Source organism: Rosa chinensis, chromosome 5 (assembly GCF_002994745.2).
Source record: "Rosa chinensis cultivar Old Blush chromosome 5, RchiOBHm-V2, whole genome shotgun sequence".
NCBI lineage: Eukaryota > Viridiplantae > Streptophyta > Magnoliopsida > Rosales > Rosaceae > Rosa > Rosa chinensis.
In genome coordinates, this window is record NC_037092.1 from 8,597,994 (window position 1) to 8,622,477 (window position 24,484).

The 24,484-nt window shown below is 32.8% G+C and overlaps 1 protein-coding gene across 1 annotated transcript; it reads left to right on the forward strand.

Annotated features, from left to right (window-relative positions):
• The first annotated feature begins 11,367 nt into the window (after window positions 1-11,367).
• Window positions 11,368-15,309, forward strand: LOC112167500 (codeine O-demethylase). Its single transcript, XM_024304523.2, has 4 exons — window positions 11,368-11,659; window positions 11,788-12,032; window positions 13,423-13,747; window positions 14,811-15,309. The coding sequence occupies exons 1-4, from the start codon at window positions 11,393-11,395 to the stop codon at window positions 15,066-15,068; spliced, it is 1,095 nt and encodes a 364-aa protein (XP_024160291.1). The 5' UTR covers window positions 11,368-11,392; the 3' UTR covers window positions 15,069-15,309.
• Window positions 15,310-24,484: the final 9,175 nt, after the last annotated feature.

Here is a 24,484-nt window from a genome sequence, read left to right on the forward strand (position 1 = left end):
CTCATTCATTAATAATGGACTTGCCTTTGGCAATATGAATTGGTCAAGGATTTGATTAAGCAATATGCTTATAATGACACATAGGATTTGGGGATTTGCTTTTAGCAATTTTTCTTTAAGATCTTCATATTAGCCAAGACAACATGCCATAAGTCTCTCGTCAATATAACACTGTACTTATAGAAAAGTTGTCGCTTGGAGAAGAATGATAAGCCCATGTCTCTATAAAGAGACTTGTGTCATAGTGATTTTAATTCACTAGAATGAACACCCTCTTGTATTTTAGGGGTTATAAAGTCCAAATATATCATCACGTTTACAATATTCAAATTCATTGGAATTTCCTCTTTCCAATTTGGCCAATATTATAATTTGTCGACATACACATCGAAACGTGGTATAGTATACAGCCTCTGATGATTTTCAGTAGCGCTACTATAGATGAGATATCATCAAATTTTTATCTCACACATTCATATATGCATGCATTAGCTATAATAAGCTTTGTTGATATCAAGTACTCATTCCTCTTTTAGGAATGTACTGTCTCTTTGGGACAAATTAATTAGAGAATGTGGATCTTTGTATAACCTCATGAAGAGTGTTATAGGGCTTGTATAATATTCCCTTAAAGGGAGATTAAAACATTGGACTTGGTGGATATATACCACATAATTCACGCTGTTACATTAGTCTTTAATTTTCTCCCCCTAACGGCGGGAAGACTATCAGATTTGACCACACAAAATATGTGTTTATAAATATTGGATTGAAAATCCATTGGTGGGTGGCGGACCCAAACCAATTTTTAGGTCAAGAAGATAATGAATTGAGATTTTTTCTCAAAATTAAAATGAGACATGGTGGATAGATATTACACACCCATGCATGTCGTTTTTCATAAACTATATTGCTCCCCCTAATGGCGGGAGGATTGTCCAATTAAAGTGACAACTTGCAAATATGCGATAAATTATAATTTCCGTGTTAGGATGGTTTGCAACTGTTGTTGTATTATACAACAATGTAGAGTATGTATATAGATGTATGTATATAGATGAGTCTACATGACATAGTAATGACACATTAGTCACGCCAAAATAAATTAATTTGGCTCAATGAAAATTTTAATTCATGATATAGTATACAGTAGTATACTCATAGTTGATTAATATATACAACATAAAGTAGGTGGAAATTTCATCACCAATATATGCGGTGGTATTCCATATATGTAACATAATATGAGCTCACTTGGAGTCGGCCATCAATCAAGATCATTGTTACTTTAGCTTTTGGAAGCATCAATTGTGAAAAATTATCAACAATTGCAATGGATCATGTCCATAGTTGCGTTATATGCATGCAAGACAACTATGTTTGTCATTATATTTATCATGAACATTCATTGTTCAAATTGAATTTATTAATGAACACGTGGTTCATATTATTGTTTGACACTGAAAACAAATGTCAAAATTATATACTCAAATTTCGAGTCTGGGACACTAGTCCATATGGGTATAAGCATATACTCCAATAAATAATAGATTTAGGGATCATAGCCCTCATACTCAAACCATTTAGTTTGAGTCTTCACAATTAGAAGCATGTTCTAAAAGTGGAGTGAACAGAGGTTCACATGCACTCATAAAGAGAAGGGACAAATGTCCAGACATAATTGGAGATCAAGAAACAAGAGGTTTCGATCTATTTGATTGTATAACAATCAGTGGAGGAATTTTAAGTCCACATGTAATTGGATCAAGAAACATGTAGTTTCGATCTCATTATAAAGTGACAATTTTATATTAAATTATCAGATAAGATAATAAGAGGAAATTAAATTGAAGTTGTCAAACTCATGAAAATACATACCTCAATTTTGTTGAAAATATAATTGATATTGTTGATATCAATTGGTGAGTAACAGAATATTCCAAAATAGAGATAGATTCATTTAGAGTCAATAATTGAAACATGCATTAATATAACATTATAACAAAATAATCAATAAAACGGTTGTAGTCTAATTAGTTAGGATATTTGGATCGCATCCAGAAAGACCTGGGTTCAAGTCCCAGCGATGGAAAAATAATTTTGTTATTTTTCACAAACGACATAATTATATGAGGTAGATATAATCATAAGTAATAAATGTTCATTATAATCGCATAAAATAAATAACTATGGTGAGTATCGAATAATGGTAACTCTTGCAACAAATTCACAAATTCAGTTATCAAAGAATTGTAATAAAGATAATTTAAACGTAATAAATATGATTAAACAGATAAATATAATGAAACATAATTATGTTTAATCGGTGCCAAAACATAGGCTTAAAATGACTAAACAAAATAAATAGAGACAAAAAAAAGCGCCTAAACATAGGCTTAAAATTTATCGGTGTCAAGAAAATCGCCACTGATCATGTAATCAATATGTTTTCCATTGTCCACAGAAAAATCAGAGACTTTGAGCTTGTTATCTTCACTGACAGATTCTCCACATAATTTTAGTTGGGAGGTAATCATATGTTTAACGGAATTGAAAATCAGTGACAGATTTAAAGTTCTGAATGTGCAAAATGCGTCCATTCATATTGTGCTCCAGATAGAACAATGGTTTTCTGGTGAGCAAATCGATCAGCTAATGATTGCCAAATCTCAAGTGGATCTTTCATCGTAAGGTAATCATCTTTTAGGATTTTATCAAGATGATAACGCAAGAAAATCATAGGCTTGGCGGAATCTTGCACAGATGACTTATTGTCAACTTTGATGGCATTAATTTCCAAGGTTTTTAGCCATAAAGTGAATTTCAGCATCAAATAGTTCTTGCCAGAAATTTTAAGAGGATCATAGTCCAATTTTGTTAGATGCGTCATCTTTCTACAAACAGAAAATATGAGATATATTAGGATCCATAATTATTAGAACATTATCAATATGTTCTATGAAAAATTCATATACGAAACAAAAGTTTCGAAGAGTTCATAAATATGAACAATGGATCGCATAGGGAACACACGAGAAAAACATTCATGTGATGTCTATAGAACCATAGGTTCTAAGACTACTCGGTCAGAGGACTCGAGTTTTGAGCAATAGAACATGTAGTTCTCATTGTTGTATATGAAATATAAATTTTCAACAATTATATGATATAAAAGATACATACAAATATATGTAAATGATCGCTTAATGAAAATTGATATTCATCTAGAAGAGAAAGAAGAAAAACTCATAGATCATTAGCCTTGGTCATAAGCAACTATGTTGCACCATAAGGCTTGTGGATCATCATGGAGTTCAAAGAAGAAGAAGAAGAAAAACAAGAGCAAATTCGTGCTGATAACGTGTTATAAAATAGAGAATTAGAGAGAGATAGAATAGAGAAACAGAATGTAGGAGGAGGTAGAAGTGTCTATTTCATTCTCATTAGACCCCTTTATATAGGAGTAATGTTTACATCATAAGGACATAACTAATGAGTATTTACAGTGGACAACCACATTTATATAATATTTATAACAATATATATATATATATATATATATATAATTCGCCCAAAAAATTTATATATTTTCGATGGAGAATGAATGTGGTGTGTGTGTGTGTATATATATATATATTAATATTGTAATTATAATCCATGAAATCTGGTAAATTAAAGTAATATTTAAATCTTTTGATAAATAAAATTAATGGAATATTAGTTACCTTACATTAATAAGTTAATTTGAAAAGTCAAAAATTAAATTGGATTCACAAAAATGGAAAGAAAATGTATTTAAATCGTAATTTTAACTCATAAAATCTGGTGATTGAAAACCTAGATATCTAAATTGATTGGGAAGTTGATATCTGAAAAGAAATTGCTTAATATGGAATACAATATATTGCACATGAGGAAATTAATTTTTGAAAGTATACTTGTTTTGTTGATCCCAAATTTTTCAATAGACAATAATGATTTTTAAATGTGAATGATAGCTTCTATTTTAGTGTAAATATGTCATTAGAAAAAAGTTCCCAATGAACTCTACTTGTTCATTATTAGCTACTTAGTACTTTTTTGTACGTATAAGACATGTTAGTACTTAGCTTACTTTCAATTTCAATGTGAATGATATATGGCTTCAATTTTAGTGTGAATATGTTATTAGGGAAAGATTCCCCGTTAAACTTTACTATTGGCTACTTAGTACTTACTTGTTCGTGCAAGACACACTAGCTTATTTTAAGTTTCAATGGATGATGGCTTCTATTTTAGTGTGAATATGCCATTCGGGAAAGGTCTCTAGTAAACTTTACTGGCTCATTATTAGCTACTTAGTACTTATTGTTCGTGTAAGACATGCTAGCTAATTTTAAATTTCAGTGTGGAAGATGACTTCTATTTTAGTGTAATTATGTCATTAGGAAAAGGTTCCCAGTGAACTTTACTAGCTCATTATTGGCTACTTAGTACTTATTTGTTACTGTAAGACAATGTGGATGATGACTTCTGTTTTAGTGTAATTATGCTATTAGGAAAAGATCCTCAATAAACTTTACTAGCTCATCATTGACTACTTAATACTTACTTGTTCGTGCAAGACATGTTAGCTCTTTCAGTTTCAGTAGATGATAGCTTCTATTTAAGTGTGAACATGTCATTAGGTAAAGGTCTCCAGTGAACTCTACTAGCTCATCATTGGCTACTTAGTACTTAGTACTTATTTGTTACTGTAAGACATGATAGCTGACTTTAAATTTCAGTGTGGATGATGATTTCTATTTCAGTGTAAATATGCCATTAGGGAAAAGTCCCCAGTAAACTTTACTGGCTCATTATTAGCTACTTATTACTTATTTGTTCGTGTAAGACATGTTAGTTGACTTTAATGTTAATGTGGACGATGACTTCTATTTTACACCTTCCTTAATTGCACTTTTTATTTGATTATTGCTATGTTATACACCTACTGTTCATTGAATTTCTACATAGTATTAATAACATTATAATTGTTTTTTCATGTAAAAATAAACGAACAGTTGTATTAATGAAGTTTCACTTGACCTTTAAGGAACACTTCCTAATGTTGCGTTTGGATGAGACAATATTAAATTATCGAGAAATTTTGAAATGATGGAATCTAGAATTTTATCAATTCAATTTATTAATGATATTTTCTTACCTCTTCAATTACCAGATTTCATATGTTTTAATTACGATTTCAATACATTTTCTTTCCATTTTTGTGGATCCAATTTAATTTTTGACTTTTCTAATTAACTTGTTAGTGTAAGGTAAACTAATCTTCCATTAATTTTATTTAATTCATTTATTAAAAGAGTTGAATATTACTTCAATTTACCAAATTTGATGGGTTATAATTAAGATATTAATATATAGGCCTAATATATATTCTTTCCATTTTTGTGGAATCAATTTTAAATTTGACTTTTTTTTAATCAAATTTTTTTTTAATTTTGTGGGTTAGAATTATGACATTAATATATATATATATATATATATATATTTATCCACACAAACACATATTTGTATATAATTTTTTTTTGATGAATTATATATATGTATATATAATTATATATAGAACGAAAAAAAGAAAAAGAAAAAAAACTAAAATAATATATTTTATTTTTAGATGAAAACCAAAATAATTTAGAGCCATTAGATTTTGGAAGGATAAGATAGTCTTTTTACTCAAGAATTACATGGCATGATTTGGCAAATAGGTGATGTGTGTAAGTGACATGACATGACACCTAGAATTGAGGCCACATTGAGGCCTCATTGAGGCCACAAATCATTTTCCTTAAAGATAAATGCTCCGGAAACTACTAGATGGCTTTGTTCTTGGAATATGTCAAAACCTACGAAAAAAATATCATGTTCAATCAATCATATTTACCAAGTCCTTTAGCACGTACATGTTAATGCATGGTTAGTTTATTACTTTCACCAAGCTATAGAGAATCAAAAATTAGTCAAAGCACGTGTGAAGTTCATCAAATTAAGAAACTAATTACTTCAATTACACACCCGGGAGCAGTTGAAGCTGGAAATTTATCCCATGTAGTTGGATGTTATCGCATCTGTGTACTTGAATATATGTGAGTAAGAATAGGTACTTGATCATTTCGAAAATTACTTGTTGATTATGCATGATTTGACTAAACCCCATTTTCACTGATTCAAGATGAAACCATACATGTATGTATGATGTATCATCTAATTAATATATTTCAGCTAGTAAGCTAGCACTGTGAGAAAGTTGGGCATCTTTTATAATTTATATGTATTATTTAGGGGTCGTCTTGGGTACCTTGGTGTTTGTCATACCTTTATTTTTTTTTTTTTTTTACTTTTAGTAAATTAATATAGTGGAAACCTACTGAACTGGTCAACAGGTTACCCAATTAAATATCGACATGTGTCAATTTAAAAAATAAAATTTACCATATTAACAACACACTCTTTCTTGATATGTAACATTGTTAAAAATCATGTAACAAGTATTGTCAAAATAATAAATTACACATAGTTGAACTACAATTACGACTTATGACAATAGTTGTTGTGGTTATTGTAATTAAGTGGTCAAAGATGTAAATATCATATTTGGACAACTTTTATCAAATTTAGAACCTTAATTATCAAGTGGAGAAGCTCCTTACAATATTGAGTTGTTACATATCTTTTGGTCTAATTTCAATTTTACCATTTTCATAACACAAATGTTGTAGGAATTGTAAAATGGTTGGTAATCTTGTAAATGGTATAGTTTTTGAAGTAATTACTACAATTAGAACAAAAGTTACCGCTTTTACACCAATAGTTGCAAGTTATGGTAAAATATGTAGTCATTGAGTAATTATTCCATTAATGATAAAAATATAAAGATTTACCACTTTGACAACAAATTTGTTGTTGCACTTGTTAAATTGTCCATAAATTAGTACATTAGTTTAGGTTGAGTAATTACTATAAATAGGACAAAAGTTACCGCTTTTACATCAATTGTTGTGATTGTGGTAAAATGTGTAATCATTGTAGTAATAATTTCATTAATGATAAAAACATAAAGATTTACCACTCTGACAACAAATTTGTAGTCATACTTGTTAAATTGTCTATAAATTAGTACATTAGTTTAGGTGGAGTAATTACTACAAATAGAACAAAAGTTACCGCTTTTACATCAAGTGTTATGGGTTGTGATAAAATGTGTAGTCATTGTAGTAATAATTTCACTAATGATAAAAACATAAAGATTCATACATGTTCTATTTTATATATTATTTACCACTTTGAGGACTCATGTAACCACTTTGAGGACACATGTGATAATTAGAAAAAAAATCTGCATTAAAGTAAATAAGGTCTTCGTTAGAGAAAAGTAGGTTCTCATCTGAGTAATTAAGTCCTAAAAGTGGTAATTGTAATAGGTTCTCATTAGAGTAAAGTAGATTCTCATTTGAGTAAATAAGTCCTAAAGTAGGTTCTCATTTGACTACATTTAAAACAAATATTATTTATTTTTACACTAATTGTTGTCATTGTCGTAAAATGCATGTAAAAAGAATTATATTTGGTTAAGGAAACTACTAATAATATAATTAATTGGTAATAAAGATTGCTTAACTAATACTAATTTTGCGAACTTAGGTTAGAAGGTTTTTGTTTTTAATAAGGAAAAAACGTAATTTTCAATTGTGTAATTGTCCATTAATAATAAGCATTCATCAAGCATTAATTCACTAATAATAAAATTAATTAGTAATATAGACTGTTTAATTAAAAGTAATTCGGTGAACCTAGGATAGAAGGTTCTTTTAATTTTTTTGAAAAAGGAAAAATCATAATTGTCAATTGTCAATTGATAATCAAACATTATTGGTTTTATTGTTTTCACTATCTTTATTGTTTTCAATTCAATTAGTAGTTTGTGTTACCAAAAAAATTAGAAAGGCTAAGGGCTAAACAAGTTACCAATTTGTTAAATATTTTGAACCATTAGATATATTATTAATCCAATGGTCCAAAATATTTAACAAAATGAGGGTATGACAAACACCAAAGTACCCAAGAATTCTCCGTATTATTTATATATATATATATATATATATATATTTTGGTAACTTCTGCACACATATATGAGATGAGTCTTTCTAAATATACCCAACAAATTTATAAAATCTCTAACTACAGCAAGTTTTCCTATTATACCCTTTTTGTTTAAACCTAGCAAGACTTGTACACCGAAAACCCATGATGAAGAATACCAAACACTCAGCAGAGAAGAAATTTGCCATCATTATCGAGGAAAACTTCATAAAGACGAAGAATAGTTAGCCTATTGAATCCGTCACAATAGGTTGTAGGAGGTCTTAGAGTACATCTCTCCAATGACAAAAGTTTTAGATTTAAGATTGAGCCAAAAATAAACAGTGAAAGAAAACATAATGGTCTCCTCGAATCATTCAAAAACCAAGTTGAAGATGAAGGTATTCAACCCCTTATGTAAGTGCCCATTGAGTCCATTCATCAAGGTTGACACGAGATTGTGCATCAAGTTCAAATTGCAATTTGAAAGAATCGACCTTGTTACCTCACCAATATCATAAATTCATGGATCTCCTGCTCCACGTCTCGTTTTGAGTATTTGCTCCCGAAAGCGTTGAAATAATCGAATTCAAGATAATATCTTAGGTTTAAGGTTGTGTCGGAAGAAATAACATAACAACGTGAACATAGCGAACTGCTGGTACAAATAGAAAAAAAGAGTTTCAAATTTTATGGTTTCTTTTGTTATTATCTTAATTTACCATGACTTTTAATGTCATTTTTATGAGGCTACAATTGCTTTTTCATACAAAATTAATTTACTGGGTGTGCATAGATTTTTGCTGGGTACATTTAGAAAGACCCATCTCATATCAACCCATACGTCGACTATATATCCAGGTTCACGTCTTAATTGTGTGATAGCTAGCTAGGGTTTTGTTGATTCATATATAATTACAGTTATGTACTATACGACATGCGAAACTGTGTTGTTCTATATAAGATCTGTTCTGAAACAGATCTAAAAACTGCAATACAAATGCCATTCAAAACATGCAATTTTACTGTTCGAACGGTGCAGCTTATTTTGCAAAATCTGTATGTCTATACTGTCTGTCCTAGAACAGACTTGTATTTGTGTGTCTGCTTGTGTATATGAACACCTTTATGTATATGATAATTACATCTCATAGAGGATCCTGTATGAAATATAAAAATATGATGATAAATAAGGTATTGAAATTAATCACTCCAATTTTACAACATTTTGGGCATGAATCAGGTAGAATTAATCCATATGCATGATGCACGATGCACGATGCACGATTCATGGACTACATCTTCCTTCTTGTTATTTTCAGCTTTGGGAGATTTTGCAATCATGGATGACGATCGTCTAATTATTCAAGTACTTGATTAATTGAACATGTTTATCCAATCAATTAAGAAAATAGAGTGCAAGAGCTTGTTTGTCTTAATCAGAAACGTGCTCTATCTATAGTATATAGTAAGTTAAAATGGTCAATAATGTATAACAATTCCATAGGTCAGACGTCGTGTTAACATTTGGTAGTAAATTATTCTTGGAGATAAAGAAATTAGGATATAAAGTATAAGCCAGATTACAGGTATCAACTTCATAGAAAGAAAAAATGGACCATTAAGCACGTTTTTGTTCTGCAGAAGCTTATACAATTAATTCCGTAAGCAACTAGTAGTATCTGAAAATGACATCTAGTAGAAGCATCTTGCAACTTGTATCTCTTCACATAATAGTAGAAACAGCTGGTTTATCCTTTCTTGGTGTACAGTTGGAAAAAGTGGACATGGTTACCCTCATTAGATACTTGCAGTTTAATTCGATGATCAAAAGCATTCATATATATCATAGGTGTTTTTTGAACGATCATTCTTACGGAAAAAGCAATAAAAACACAGATCATTTCAGCAATTCCATTACTATAATTAAATTTTAGTATTATTCGACAACCTATATTAATTGTTGACAAACATTACTGGCCGAGTTAAACAATTTATTCCGATTATCAATCTAAGGCATGACCTTATCGAACTAACGCTTGATTTTCAAGTGAGGGACATATACAACTATTCTCATTTTGCGGTTAACTTTATTAAAAAAAAAAAAAAAAAAGAATGAAAGTAGAGCTCGTTATATACATTATCTTGCAAAAAATGATTGATTTGGATATATAGTATATTATAGTTACTAAGGTCAAGAATCATATATGACTCATGAGTGATCAATTTGATAAGCACCAGGCTACTAGCTAGTATTCCCAGCAAGCTTATTAGTAATGAATCTTTTATGTCCATGGATAAATGAATTTTTATGTGTCTAATTATGTTAATACATACTACGTGGTTGTGTATACGCGCGTGTGTCTGAATGAAGGTTAAAAGCCTCAGAAGTATATCTTCAAGCTCTATTCGCTTTTGATATGACCTCAAGCCTGCAACTGCAGAAGCATCTAAAGGATTCTGCAGAATATTTTATCGCTTTTCTTTAAATTTCTACCTGCAAAGCTTAGAAATATCCACCCACGACATTTTCTGGTCCTTTAAATGAAAAGAAAAGAATTTTTGACTTAATTGATTTCCTAATTTCCTATGTTTCTAATCCAATGCATATTGGTCTCCAGATAAAACGTTTTCTGAATCCTGATGCGCACAGAAAGTTCTTCTATTGTTGATCCACTTCCCATTCAATGGAAATAAATTACTTTTTCATCTATCTAAGTATTGAACTGTTAAAAAATCTTTCAAAATTGTTAAATGCTTTTCCTTTTTTACTTAATTTCAACATGTAGTTCTGAGCTGTGCTTGAATATTTCTTTTCAAATGAATCAGTAATGTATAGGTTTATGGAAATTAATGAATTAACAATTAGTAGTATAGTACGCAACTTTTGAAATAGAAAAAAAAAAAACAGTACGTACGTAATTAACTACACACAATATAATTTTAAAAATTTTGTGTTAATTATTACTTATGCTCAATATTGGGATATCTATTTTGATGTTCAATTAAACAAGAGGCATCCTGCACTCCTTTAATATGAACATTAATACAAGGTAAGTACGTACTGTTGGTAATCCCACTGAATTGTTGCTAGAGATATTTTTACTCTAGTGAGGCACATATTTTGTACATCAGATGATTATCTTCACGATGACTTGGGTGTTAGTTTATTAGGAGATATTCTGCTCTTTTTTTCTTTGATCACAGGTATAACATGCCTATATATACCTGGGAGGTGTAGTGCACTTGAGCTCATAACTCAACAACTAAAGAAATGGCATCACCCCAGCTACGGCTACCAGGAGGCTTTGAGAGCTCTAGTTCTCTTATGAGCTTCCTGGAGATCACCAAAGAGTCATTAACTGAAGTCCCACAATGTTACGTCCGTAGTTTCGAAGAACCAGAACTTTCATCTGATCTCTCTGATAAGCCCACCGTAATCCCAACCATCGATATGATAAAACTAGTAACGGGATCAGAAGCTTCAGATTCTGAACTGGAAAATCTGCGCTCAACTTGCAAAGAGTGGGGAATCTTTCAGGTTCGTATTATAACATCTCAAAATTTGTTGGACTTGATAAAATGAAATTAGTACACCTTATTCATCCAATGAGCTTGTCTTACACTCTTGTTTTAATTTACACTCATTTTTTCTTTTTGTACGTGCAGTTGGTGAACCACGGAGTTAGCCCTATGCTTTTGGAGAAGCTGAAGTACGAGGTTGAAGAATTCTTTAAGCTTCCCTTGGAAGAGAAAATGAAGTATCAGATAAGGCCTGGTGACGTTGAAGGCTATGGATCCATAGCCCAAAATAAAGAGCAAAAACGTGACTGGGGTAATAGATTCTACATGACCATGAACCCTGTTCATAGGAGAAAGCCATACCTCTTCCCAGAGCTCCCTTCATCCCTCAGGTCTAGCCACTCTCTCTATACATCGAATTAAAGTTGAATTATCATCGATCTAATAATATTGCTAGATCTAATATGTTTGTTGACAAAATACACTGTATATCTTATCTTATATAATTAAGCCAATTCTTGATAGAATGGTTAAATTTTTAAACTATCACATATGCCCTCACATAATATAGATATTAATAAACAAATTATTTCTATATGAGGATAAGATAGTCAATAGACTATTTCAAATATGAAAAAATTGCAATACCTCTAGGGCTGCACGCGGATTGGATTGGATCGATTTTGACTCCAAACAGTCTCTACGCCAAAATAAGCGGTTTAGACATTTTAGACAACCGGTTATCGAAAAAAATAAGCTTAATCCAATCCAATCCAATTCATTTAAAGATGGTTTGGTTCAGTCGGTAAGGCGGTTTTAACCTATATAGCATTAACGTTTTGTTTACGAAAAACTCATAGTAAAATACTAAAACTCAATCTCAATAATAAAAATTTAATAATCAAAATCCAAAACTAATATTCAAATAACAAAATCCAAAATAGTTTCAAAATTTTGTCAAAAAAAAAAATATATAGTTTCAAAATGATTCACTTATTTGGGTTTTAAGCCTTTGGGTCTAGGATTCAATATGGTAGTATATCATTTTGAGAATCAAATTATAATTGGAGATTTAGAACTTACTTATAAAAACTACCCACAAATATATATATATATATATATATATATTATGTATATAATTTAAATTTTTTTTCCTATTATATTTAATACATACATGTCGGTTCGGGTTTCGCGGTTTAAGTAAAAGAAAAACCAAATCAAGCCAATTCATAAACGGTTTGGTTCGATATTGAACCGGCTTTCATATTTTAACGCTAAAAAACCTTAACCAAACCATATTTACCGGTCAGTTTCGACCGGTTTGGCCGGTTTGTACTGTGTTTTGCCCACCCCCATAATACCTCCCCTGAACAAAGAAGAAATTTTTCCAAAATGAGAAGAGAAATTGCTGTAATTTTTTTAATTTAAAAATAAAAACCAACAGCACATGTTAAAGGGCTAGTTCTGACATAATTTCACAAAAACCAATTAATGGTTATTACAATCTGACATATTAATATATATGTTACTTTGTGAATTTAATGATTGCACGTTATCTAAATTATACATAACTTGTTGTATTATCAACTAGCTATTAAATGTCATGACCATATTCTAATATGATTTCATATATAACTCAAAAAAAAAAAAGATTTTTTCATATATTGATATTATGGTCTCACAACACAACAGGACAATTGTCTTGCCTCAAGAAAATTCCCTATAAACACCTTACCAATAATTTTTTTTTGTTGTTAACATTTTTTGTTTCAAGTCATGCAGGAATACCTTCGAGTCATACTACTTGGAACTGAAGCAACTAGCCATGGAACTTATTGGGTTTCTGGGGAAGGCTGTGAAGATAGACATAAAAGAGACTGAGGAGATGTTTGAAGATGGGATGCAGTCAGTGAGGATGAATTACTATCCTTCATGCCCACAACCAGAGCTGGTCATCGGCCTCACACCTCACTCGGACGCTTCCGGGATCACCATCCTCCACCAGCTTAACGGGGTGGGTGGTCTACAGATTAAGAAAGATGGGGTTTGGGTTCCTGTCAACTTCCGTGAAGATGCCTTTGTGGTTAATGCAGGGGACATCTTTGAGGTTTGTCCTATTCACCCTTCTTTCGACTCAACCAAAATAAAAGTACTATACTATTCTATTAATTAAAACATACGAATCAAGCAAACGTAGGTATATTTGATGAATGTAGTGTTATAATCCCACATAGGAAAAAATGGGACCTTGTTAGTGGGTTTATAAGGGTTTGGGCAACTCCATCAATTGCCAATTGGTTTTGGATGTGAATCCCTGATTACTTTATCATGGCGTCAGAGCGGGTTTACCCACGTGTGCTAGTGAGTTTATAAGAGTTTGGGCAACTCCATCTATTGCCAATTGGTTTTGAATGTGAACCCCAAATTACTTTATCACGTAGTACTCTAAAGTTTGTAGATACCTCAATGACAAAAGCATATTTTTGTTCTTTATTTCGAACAATTAATACATACTAGAAATCCTTTCCCTTTCAAATAGTATCCAACAGAGGGTGGACTAAATTTTTTTTTTTCAAAGGTTTCTTAGGATTTTGAGGATGACATAATTTTGATTGAGAATAAAGACCAAGGTACCATAATAAAGAAAAAGAAAACGAGAAAAGATTACAATCCATTGAGATGTAGCATTAACAAACATACAATTACACATGCATCCCCATTTCCCCAACATAAGGTTGACTTGAGGGGGATGAGCGAAATTCAAATTTATGCGACATACAAAAGTGATTTCACTGTATTTAATGTGGATTTATGCATAATTCTGTAATTTGTCTAATTTTATTACAATCAATTTTGGGAATTAAAAACTTTGTTATCTATTTGTTCTCTACTTTATAGATATATTATAAAGTGAAGGCAAGAGTTTCAGCGTCACAAGTTTCGCCAATTATAAGTTGCCTATAATATTCATCAAAATAAAATAAAAAATTAAAATACGTAATAAAAGAATTTAAAATGATTATTATGAAAAAAATCAAATGTATAATATGAAAAAATGAGAATTAGGAAACAATGAAATTTTCACATGTTTTCTAGTTTTATCAATAATACGTGCATTGTACAGTTGTACTAGTATGAATTAGTATATCCATGTGTACATCTATTTATAGATCCTCAGCAATGGAGTGTACAAGAGCATGGAGCACAGAGTTATGGTGAACTCTGAGCAAGAGAGGATCTCAATCGCTATGTTCTTCAACCCCAAATTTGAGGCAGAAATTGGACCAGTGACCAGCTTGATAACCCCAGAAAACCCACCACTGTTCAAAAGGATGGGGATGGAACAGTACGTCCAAGATTTCTACACCCGCCGTAAGCTCGATGGGAAATCATACTTGGACCAGATGAGGCTCCAGAATGAGAATTGAGTAATACTACTGCTGTCCTGCATGCTTAGTTCCACGATATATCCATATATATAGTTTGCTTCACTACTTTCAAATAAAGCGTTCCTTGTGTATAATACCAACACTGCAGTGTAAAAATACCAGTCTTAAGACTTATTGTGTAATTTACATATGGTATTGCAGTATTGCTGTTTGATGTATAACTTAATTATTGTACGAATAATGTATATATATGCATGTGTGTGTGTATTAATTTGCAAGACATATAGCTCAAACTCAAGTTCTATGCTCGGACCAAAAAAGAAAAAAGAAAAAAAGCTTCTATACTAGAACATGGAGATATTTTAATTAGAACTACTAAAATGAAGACTTCATGAGGACTTTTTATTCAAGGGGTTGGGAGACATACTTTTCTATTACATTACGGTAAATCAACCGGTAAATGTTTATGTACATGAGTAGATCACTTCTGAAAATTTTATTTCAAATTGTTAATCATTAAGGTACCGAACTAGATCAAATTAATAGACGAACCAAATCTGTTAAACCTGAATCTTTCATGTTCATAAATGATAAATCACGATTATGCATGTCAACACCATGTATTTGTTGGGCTGCTCTTAATCCATAGCTACTGTGCCTATCAAGGACCTCCCAGAGGTTTATATCATGTTATATGAAGGCCGACTAGAGTCAATCAATTGCTTGTTCTCTTCTTCATCTTCATCCCTAACCACAAAGAGTGATTGAAAACAAATCTAGAATCAAATTAATTCCTTTATCTAATCACCAACTAACTATTGCCTCTCAACTATTTCCTTATTACAAATGATGAGATACTTCTATGCGAATCATATACAATCCCTTTCATTTATTTACACTTAAAAGTTGCATTTTCATAAGTCATAACTGAAGTTTGGAGATGTTTCATATCCTCTTTCTTGCACAGGAGAGCATTGGGAAACAGTGGAAGGAATTTCTGGAGAGCATCGAAACTATAAGGTTCAAATGTCATGTAAGGATCTCTATACATGTATTTTATCTGTTGATTTTATTCAAATCATGTTGTTAAGTTATAAGAGTAATAATTTATGTTTTGGTTTGGCTCTGCAGGAACATGCAAGGCAAGATGAGAGAAGTGCTAATCCTAGATACACAGTGTAATCCTAGATGCGAGAGGATGTATTTCTTTGCTTCAGGAGCTTCTAATTTTGTTGTTTTACAATCTACGCGTACTTTGTGCCTAGTTTACAACCTAGGTTGACTGTGGTTCATTTGATACAAATGTCTGTTGGTGGTTATGTGTGGTTGGCAGAATCCTAAATGCCAAAGAGATTTTCCTGTGCCAAACTAGGCTGGCTTTGTGCTTAATGAGATTGATCTGGTGGTGGGTCAACTTTGTTTACAACAATTTTTTATACATGAATGTGAATTACACGCATAGGTGACTCATGAAATTATTGAATTTGGATAACGAGCAACAGAAAGTATGATCAATACGTCGGCAATCGGAAGTATCAAGTTAAATACTAATTCATCCACTAATTGGTTAAAAGCGCACAGTGATTCTATGAACTCCCCTCAATGATCTTTGAACACCCCTTCCCTAATTGTTGATTCAAACTTTTCAGTTTTATGTTCATAACCTGAGTTTCATTTAGTCTGAAATTCTGAAGACTTTTTTTCTTTTTTTGAGAAGAAAACTCTGAAGACTTAATCAACACAATTAGGCTAAGAGGAAACTTGAGAAAGTGTTTCCATAGTCAGCTACTACTCATTCTCTTCAAATGTTTGTACACATGTTTTGATGACACTACTAAGGTGTGACTGTCTTGTGCATTTTGTGCTTGTTTGGTATGTCATATTTCTTTCTGTGCTTCACTAGGAAAAGTTGAACTGTTTCTTGTACTTGCATAATATATCACAGTCTCCTGTAATAGCTGCTATCGATATCATGTGGAATCGAACTCCGCAGATTGATGATAATCTCCTCATTGATCCACAATGTCTCCCATTTGTAGATAAAATTCAGCAGTTATTTTACAGTATGGTAGTGTTCATTTGTTGTACAAGGTTGAACTTTGGTTACAAATCCTCGTTTGGGTATAGACTATAGTATGTACAAAATTTATAAGCACCAAATATAGTTTAGATAAAGAACTTTTTAAGGTTGGGAGTTGAAACTAGTCATTATGTCATTTTGCACTCAAAAGTTCCGAAGTAATTTAGGTTGTCGATAAATTTAACTATGCCATTGAGTTTGAGAGTGAAAGGCTCCACAGATTTGAGAAATGAGATATGCCATTTTCTTCAACTTCTTGAAAGCTATGAACACAAGGGTTGCTTCAAGAAAGTGGTTGACAAATCCCACAAGGTTATTATTATTCTAATCATGTATTGTGCTTTTTATTCGAGAAATGACCCACAAAAGTCGGACCCATTTCACAACTAAAGAACTTGTACGATCAGAAGGGATATACTACGGAAATAGGGGATCAATCGATATATCTCGCTTTTCATATACAGCTAGCTAGCTAGGCTACCAACATCTTGTAAGCTTCAAATCATATTAATTCATTTCTTTTAGCTCTTTGTTTAAATATTATTTTATTTATGGTGTTTTTTATTTTTTATCCTGCACTTAGGGGGGTGTATTCATTTAAGAGACCACAAGATTTTTTTATATTTTGAAAGTTTATGGGTATTCAATTGAGATTTTAAACAATCCTTTAAAATATTGATGTATTCAATTAAGATTTAGAATTATCCATTCAAATCTGCAGATATTCAAAAGTATACGGATTTTTAAGGATTTCATTAAATGCTGGATTTTGGAGGATTTTATAGTGCATTTTACACATATCAAAACTCAAAAACAATCCAACCACTTTCCAGGATATTTTGATGGATTCTTTCTCACTCAAAAAATGAAGAACCTCTTCACCAAAAAAAAAAGCAACTTTCAATAGGTGACACTCATCCATTTGGCCTTAGACATATCTTCCCACTATCCTCCTTTGCTTTCATCTAATAATTTTTTTATTTTTATCACTATAGCTCTGGAAGCCTTAATCCTTCTAGCTAATTAAGCTCACTTTCAATAGTATTGTTAAGATGATACATACACACATGTTTCTTTGAATATGAAATAAATTATGTCATTAGTTTACTACTTTTTTTTTTTTTTTGAAAAGTGAATTCACTGAAACTTTAACGATTACAATAGTTTAGAATGGCATCTCGAAAAATCTTGGGAGCAGACACAAGCCATAAATGACTTGAAGCTAGAGCTAAGTTAGAACAAACCAGAAGGTGTACTACACCAATAGGTTGTTCATGTACATTATAATACTGCTCTGAATCACTTATAGAGAAACTAGCAAACAATTGAAGGTAAATTCCCAGCCTTCTCAAGATAATTACCAACAATGAGACCATTGCCATGACATTGAGATTTGGAGACAAAACCATCAGAATTTGCGATCCGGGTATGCAAGAGATCGATAGACCAATCAAAACTATATTCGTCCCAGCACAAGTATCACTATTCGCCAGGCACGCAATTGTGGTACTCACAGTAATATTATACTGAGAATTCTTATAGAATGTAGAGATGATCAACCTATCTGCACATAAACACGGTACACCCGAAATAATATGGATAACACAATTGATCAAACAGATACCCAAAACACCTCCTGGGTCCCAAATCCCTGTAGAGCTCAAGCCCAAATGGAGTCCACCATTGGCCCAAAGGCAGCCTATCCATACCGCCTAGTTTTCTGATCTGGACACCCAAACGCTGGGCACCCAGACATGAGTTACCGCCACCATCACCTCTGACGTCGACCATGGCTGCACCTTCGCCATCTTGCTTCCCTGAATCATGGCGCCCAGGAGTGCAGGCCTCCTAACTCGCGTAGTAACCAGCAACCTCATATCCAAAAGTCAACAACCAAGGCCAAAAAATCTCCCCAGGACAGACGTCTCAACCTTCATCGTCAACCTTGCCGTGCCGACTTCTGGTGGCCTACTCCACCGCCACAGCATACGATCAGCATCAAAACCCATCGAACCCATTCTGTTGGACCAAGTGCAGCAACGAAAACCTAAGATCGGATACGAACACCAACTCAGATCTGCTCCACACCTGCCGATGCAGAACAAGAACACGACCAAAGACGTAAGCAACGTCTTCATCACTACATCTCTGGAACTCTGCGAGTCCACGCCCCACGCTGAGGAGTCTCGCCGCTTCTAGACCACCGGCGGATCCTCAGAAGAAATCTGCCGCCACTCTCTGCTCAAACCCTAGGGTTTTCCTATTTATTTTTTTGTTTCCCATTAGTTTACTACTTTATTTTTTATGTAACATTTTGGCTGAATAGTTTTCTCTTATTATTCATATATCATTATATACAACATAAAGAATGGTAGATTGCCACACATACACACACACACACATACTTTTTTGTCATTGAAATAGCATTATAGTTGGATTCATACATCCATTGCTTTTAAAGAAGAAGAAAAATTGACCTATCAAAAACATCATAAGGACTTGTAAAATCTAAACAAATACCAGTAAATCAATCCATTAGAAATTTAGAATCAATCAGAGTCCATGTAGAATTTAAACAATCTGTGGATTAAGTACGTAAATCCATGGATTATAAAAACTTAAACAAAATCTTTTAAAATCTGAATTGAATACACCCCCCTTAATTTTGGTTTGCTATGATCCCCATAAGCATGCAACAATCGTGAGTTCGAGTTTTGCTATAAAAAAAAATGATTATAAGTGTGACCAATTAAGCATATATGTGCATGTTGAGTCACAAATTACTTATGCAATTGTGCCCCATAATTATGAAAATTGATTTGTCTTCCATGCTATTTTACCCTTTTTAATCTATTTCCTTTTATTTGTAGGAAACCTTGCATTGAGAATAAAATGACTATTTGAGGCTTGAAATGTGGAGATTTGAAGTTAGGGGAAGAAGACACGAAGATTGGAAGAAAATTGCAAATCGACTTTTTCGGCGATTTTTCCAGCAAACTTTTCTGGCGACTTTTCAAGCAAACTTTTCCGGCGAGCCGCCACTCATGGAGGGTCTTTTCTCCAGCAAAGGAGGACCATGGTGGTGAGAATCTCCCATCACTTGAATTTAAATATCTCCCTACACCTTGTCCTTTTATCACCTTGCCAATTTGGGACCATTTGGGGGACAATGGTGTAAGAGCATCTCTTGCACACTTGGGGACCAAAGATGACACACCTAGCTGATCAAAAAGAGGCCAAAGACCAATTATTCAGCATTCTTGACTCCATTCAATCATCTTCATCCTATCCAAGATCCATTTTCTCTCTAGAGAAGACACCACCATTTCCACCACTAAAACTACCATCTCCATCTCTAAAACCTCCATTTTCCATCACTACAATCTCCATTTCCTCCACCATTCAACACCACAACTCACCTTAGAGATTCCAAATTTCACTTTTCTTACCAATATCAAGAGCTTGGAGCAAGGAGAAGGAGGTGACTACCACCACATCATGTTCTTGGAGACCCATCTCCACCACCTCTTCCGGCATCATCAATAGTCACCCTTTACTCCCTATCTCTTTATGTATTTGATGTTTAATAGAATGTTGAAGCTTGTGTATCTATCTATGTGTGAGTAGTGAACTAGTTGGGGCTAGGGTTGAAAGCCCTAGCCAAACTTGCTTGTATTGATGCTTTTGTTATAAATTGATGCAAATTCATGTTGTCATTCTCACATGCTAAGTCAATAGTTGAATGCATTACTTAGACCTAATCAATTTGAGTTATGTGTTTGCCATGACATGAAGTTTTTCATAGAGATTGATTACTTTAAGGCCAAAAGGGAGCATGAAAGCACACCATGTGTGCATGTGAGGGTAGTGAGCTAAAATCACCTAGAGATAGGATTGGTTTGCTTGCTTGGTTACATAAACTCTAAGCTTTATGCATTTGGGGGCAAAGACATCATTAAGCCTCTAAGCTATATTATATTTAATATAAAATATTTTCCGAATTGAAAAACACAGACATCATTAAGCCTCTAAACCTTACGCCCCTCTCATAATCGTGTGGTCGAAAATCGAATGAAAAAGATTGCAACAAAATATCTAGATCAGTCAAGTCACCTCAATTGGTTGTAATAAGAAATTTGAAATTATATTCAATACAAAATGCTTTCCCAATTGAAAAGAAATCTCCTCTAAGTGTATTTGGGTGAGGGAAAATTCTCTCAAAGAGTTAGGTGAGAAGTAACTCCTCAAATACAAATTTGTGTGAGGAGAAATCTCTCATCTCCTCAAAGAGAATCTGGGTGAGAAGTATTCCTTTAGAAGGAAATCCGAGTGAAGAGTGGAATCGAAGTGAGGAGAAATCTTCTCAAAGAGAATCTGAGTGAAGAGTATTCCCTTTGAGGGAAATCCGAGTGAAGAGTGGAATTCAGGTGAGGAGAAATCTCCTAAAAGAGAATTTGGGTGAAGAGTAATCCTTTTAAGGGAAATCCGAGTGAAGAGTGGAATCCAGTTGAGGAGAAATTTCCTCAAGACGAATTTGGGTGAAGATAATTCATGATGAAGCAATTTTAGCAAAAGAAAATAAACTTGATGAAGCCATGTCTCAAAAAGTAACTCATTGTAATTTAAAAACTTGATAGAACCACCTATAATATCTTTTTGGATGTAAATGAAGTTAACATTCATATTTTGTTATATGTAAATCTAATATGTTGACATTCATATCACTAAAGTTGAAGAACTCGATCACACTTGTTAAGGTCGGACTATCTAGAGACTCAAATCTTTGTTGCGCATTGGCTAAATTAAATGTCCGAGTAAATTTTAATTAAAGATAAATTATATATGATAAATATAATTATGAAAAAATAATAAATAGATGACCCTACATCATATGATCATAACCTTTTTTTACTTAAATACCCCTTATACATATACTATGAAAACCACATTAATTTAGAAGGGTAAATAAGTAAAATTAGAGATCAGAAGTAATAAGGAAACCCCATTGTGGCGACGACCTCCTTTTAGTCCCCATTGTGGACCACCAAATAGATGGATCATTGCCTCAAAAAAAAAAAAAAATTGTTCCAACTACATCAACTTAAACAAACTAAGCACTTCTGCTGCTTTATTAAGTCTTCAAATAGAGAAAAAAATTATGAAAACCTCCATAAAACATCCATATGTTGAAATAAGATAAATAATTTCCTACTTATAGAGACCTAAATGATAATTACCACTCTTTATTGCCCCAAGCTTTATTAACTTTTGCAAAATCCCGCCAAAAACAAAAGTAAATAAAGCAAAATATTTATTAACTTTGCTAAACCCTGCCAAAAATAAACTTCAATAAAACAAAAATATCACCAACATATTTAGAGGCAAAAATTTTTGTCCCTATTTCTTTTTGTCCAAATTTTGAAATTCAGCATAATTCCCCACTCAAATTTTTACCAATTATTTACAAATTAGAAAAACATAGGAGACCAAATTAAATCTCATCCCCAATTAAATTTTGGGACATATTTTTTGTCCCCAATTGAAATTTATTTGTCTCTAATGGCATTGAATGGACAATTCTGAACAACAAAACTTTTAGGGACAAAATCAAAAAATTTGTCCCTAATTATGTGTTTGGGGGACAAAAAATTGGTCTGTCCCAAAAAATTTTGTCTCTAAATGGGTTTTCTCTAGTAGTGATATATTGACCCTTCTCAATTTTTGGAAAGAGTCCTTAATTAGTGTTAATGATCTATGAACTTTAATGGAATGAAATAAAATTGACCCTTCTCAATTTTTGAAAAATCCTTAATTACTCTCAATTTTCAAAATTCAATACAAATTTATCTTAATTAGTTTTAATTATCCTTGAACTTTAATAGAATGAAATAATATTTTACACTATTAATACACTACATTTATCTAATTAATACGAATCTTTTCAAGGTTTTCTTACCCTATTGATCGATATATGCCCATATGCGCATATTTACGATTCTTTATTATTATTATTTTTTGAGAAAACGATTCTTTGTTAATATGCTAAATTGAAGTAACACATAATTTTTTCATATTTATCGTTCATCTCAAATCCCAAAATTTATTCAACATGATTTGAGGATCTTTCAATTTCAGCATTAGTACAAGAAATATTACACCTAAATTTTCTTAATTATTCTAATATATATATATATATATATATTTTTTTTTTTTTTTTTTGGGCAAAAGATTGTGTTATTTTTAGAGAACGACTGGAAATGAGTATAATTCGTTAGTTAATAAAGTTTGACCCTCCTAAGTGAGATTTTTGGCTACGCCACTGTCACTGATATGCTTTTGAACCGAACCGCCATGAACGTCACTCTCTGACACCCTCTCCAAACCCTTCCGTCTCTCTCTCTCTCTCTCTCTCTCTCTCTCTCATCTCCTTCATTAATTCTCTGCCAAATTCCTCTCCCACATTCCTCTCCCACATTCCTCTGCCTCATTCCTCTCCTCCTGCATTTCTCTCTCTCATTCTCTCCCTCGCTTAGTCATGAAGAGACAACATCACCATGAGCCAAGCCAAGCAAACGACAACGGCGGCGGTGAGAAGAAGAAACGATGAACCAAGGAAATGACGACAACGGCGGCAAGAAGAAGAGATGACGAGCCGAGCCAAGGAAATGACGACGACGGTGACGAGTCTCTTCTCTCGCGCCTCGGCCAAGCTTCTTCTTACAAATACGATGAGTTGTGTGACAAGTATCTCGAGGTGGCAAACATGTTAAAAGAGCTCCCCGAGGCAGTTGGGTTTCCACTTTCCTCCGCTTTGTATATCCCGAAGTTTGTGAAACTAATCTTTGATCTATCAAAGTGTCCAGAAAGCGAGGCGAGAGCTACGATTATGTCCACGTGCAAGACTATGGGAGCTGCGGTAGTAGTTTTTGGCCTCGTTTGCCTGGTGAAGAAAGAGCTCTCAGTAGTTGCGGCAAAGTGGGCGAGCCGCCCTTGACGGAGGCGGCACAGAGGCAGATATTGACCGCGAAAGTGGATGCTCTGGTGAAGGGGAGCGGTGAAGCTATAGAGGTAATGATGTTTCTACCCTCTCCTTTTATTTTCATGTAAACTTGATTGAAAACCCAAATCAACTTCAATGGAAATTATAAACTCAGGGACTAGGGATTTGACATCACTACTACAAAAAATGCATTTAAGGACGTTCAAAAAACCGTCTTTAAAAATTTTAAATGACACGCAAAAAAAAAGGTCATCTATCAAGGAGTCATTGTAAGTGTCTTTTAAGAACGTTGGAAAAACGTCCTAAAATGTTTATTAGGACGCGTGAAAAGTGTCCTTGTATCTCTAGAAAAACGTCCTCTAATGTCTTCTAGGA

Bases quoted from the DNA above. Each gene is read 5' to 3' on its own strand.
- LOC112167500 (XM_024304523.2), top strand. From the start codon at position 11,393: ATGGCATCACCCCAGCTACGGCTACCAGGAGGCTTTGAGAGCTCTAGT. The intron at 11,660-11,787 runs GTTCGTATTATA...TTGTACGTGCAG, and splicing joins AAGAGTGGGGAATCTTTCAG to TTGGTGAACCACGGAGTTAG. The intron at 12,033-13,422 runs GTCTAGCCACTC...CAAGTCATGCAG, and splicing joins GAGCTCCCTTCATCCCTCAG to GAATACCTTCGAGTCATACT.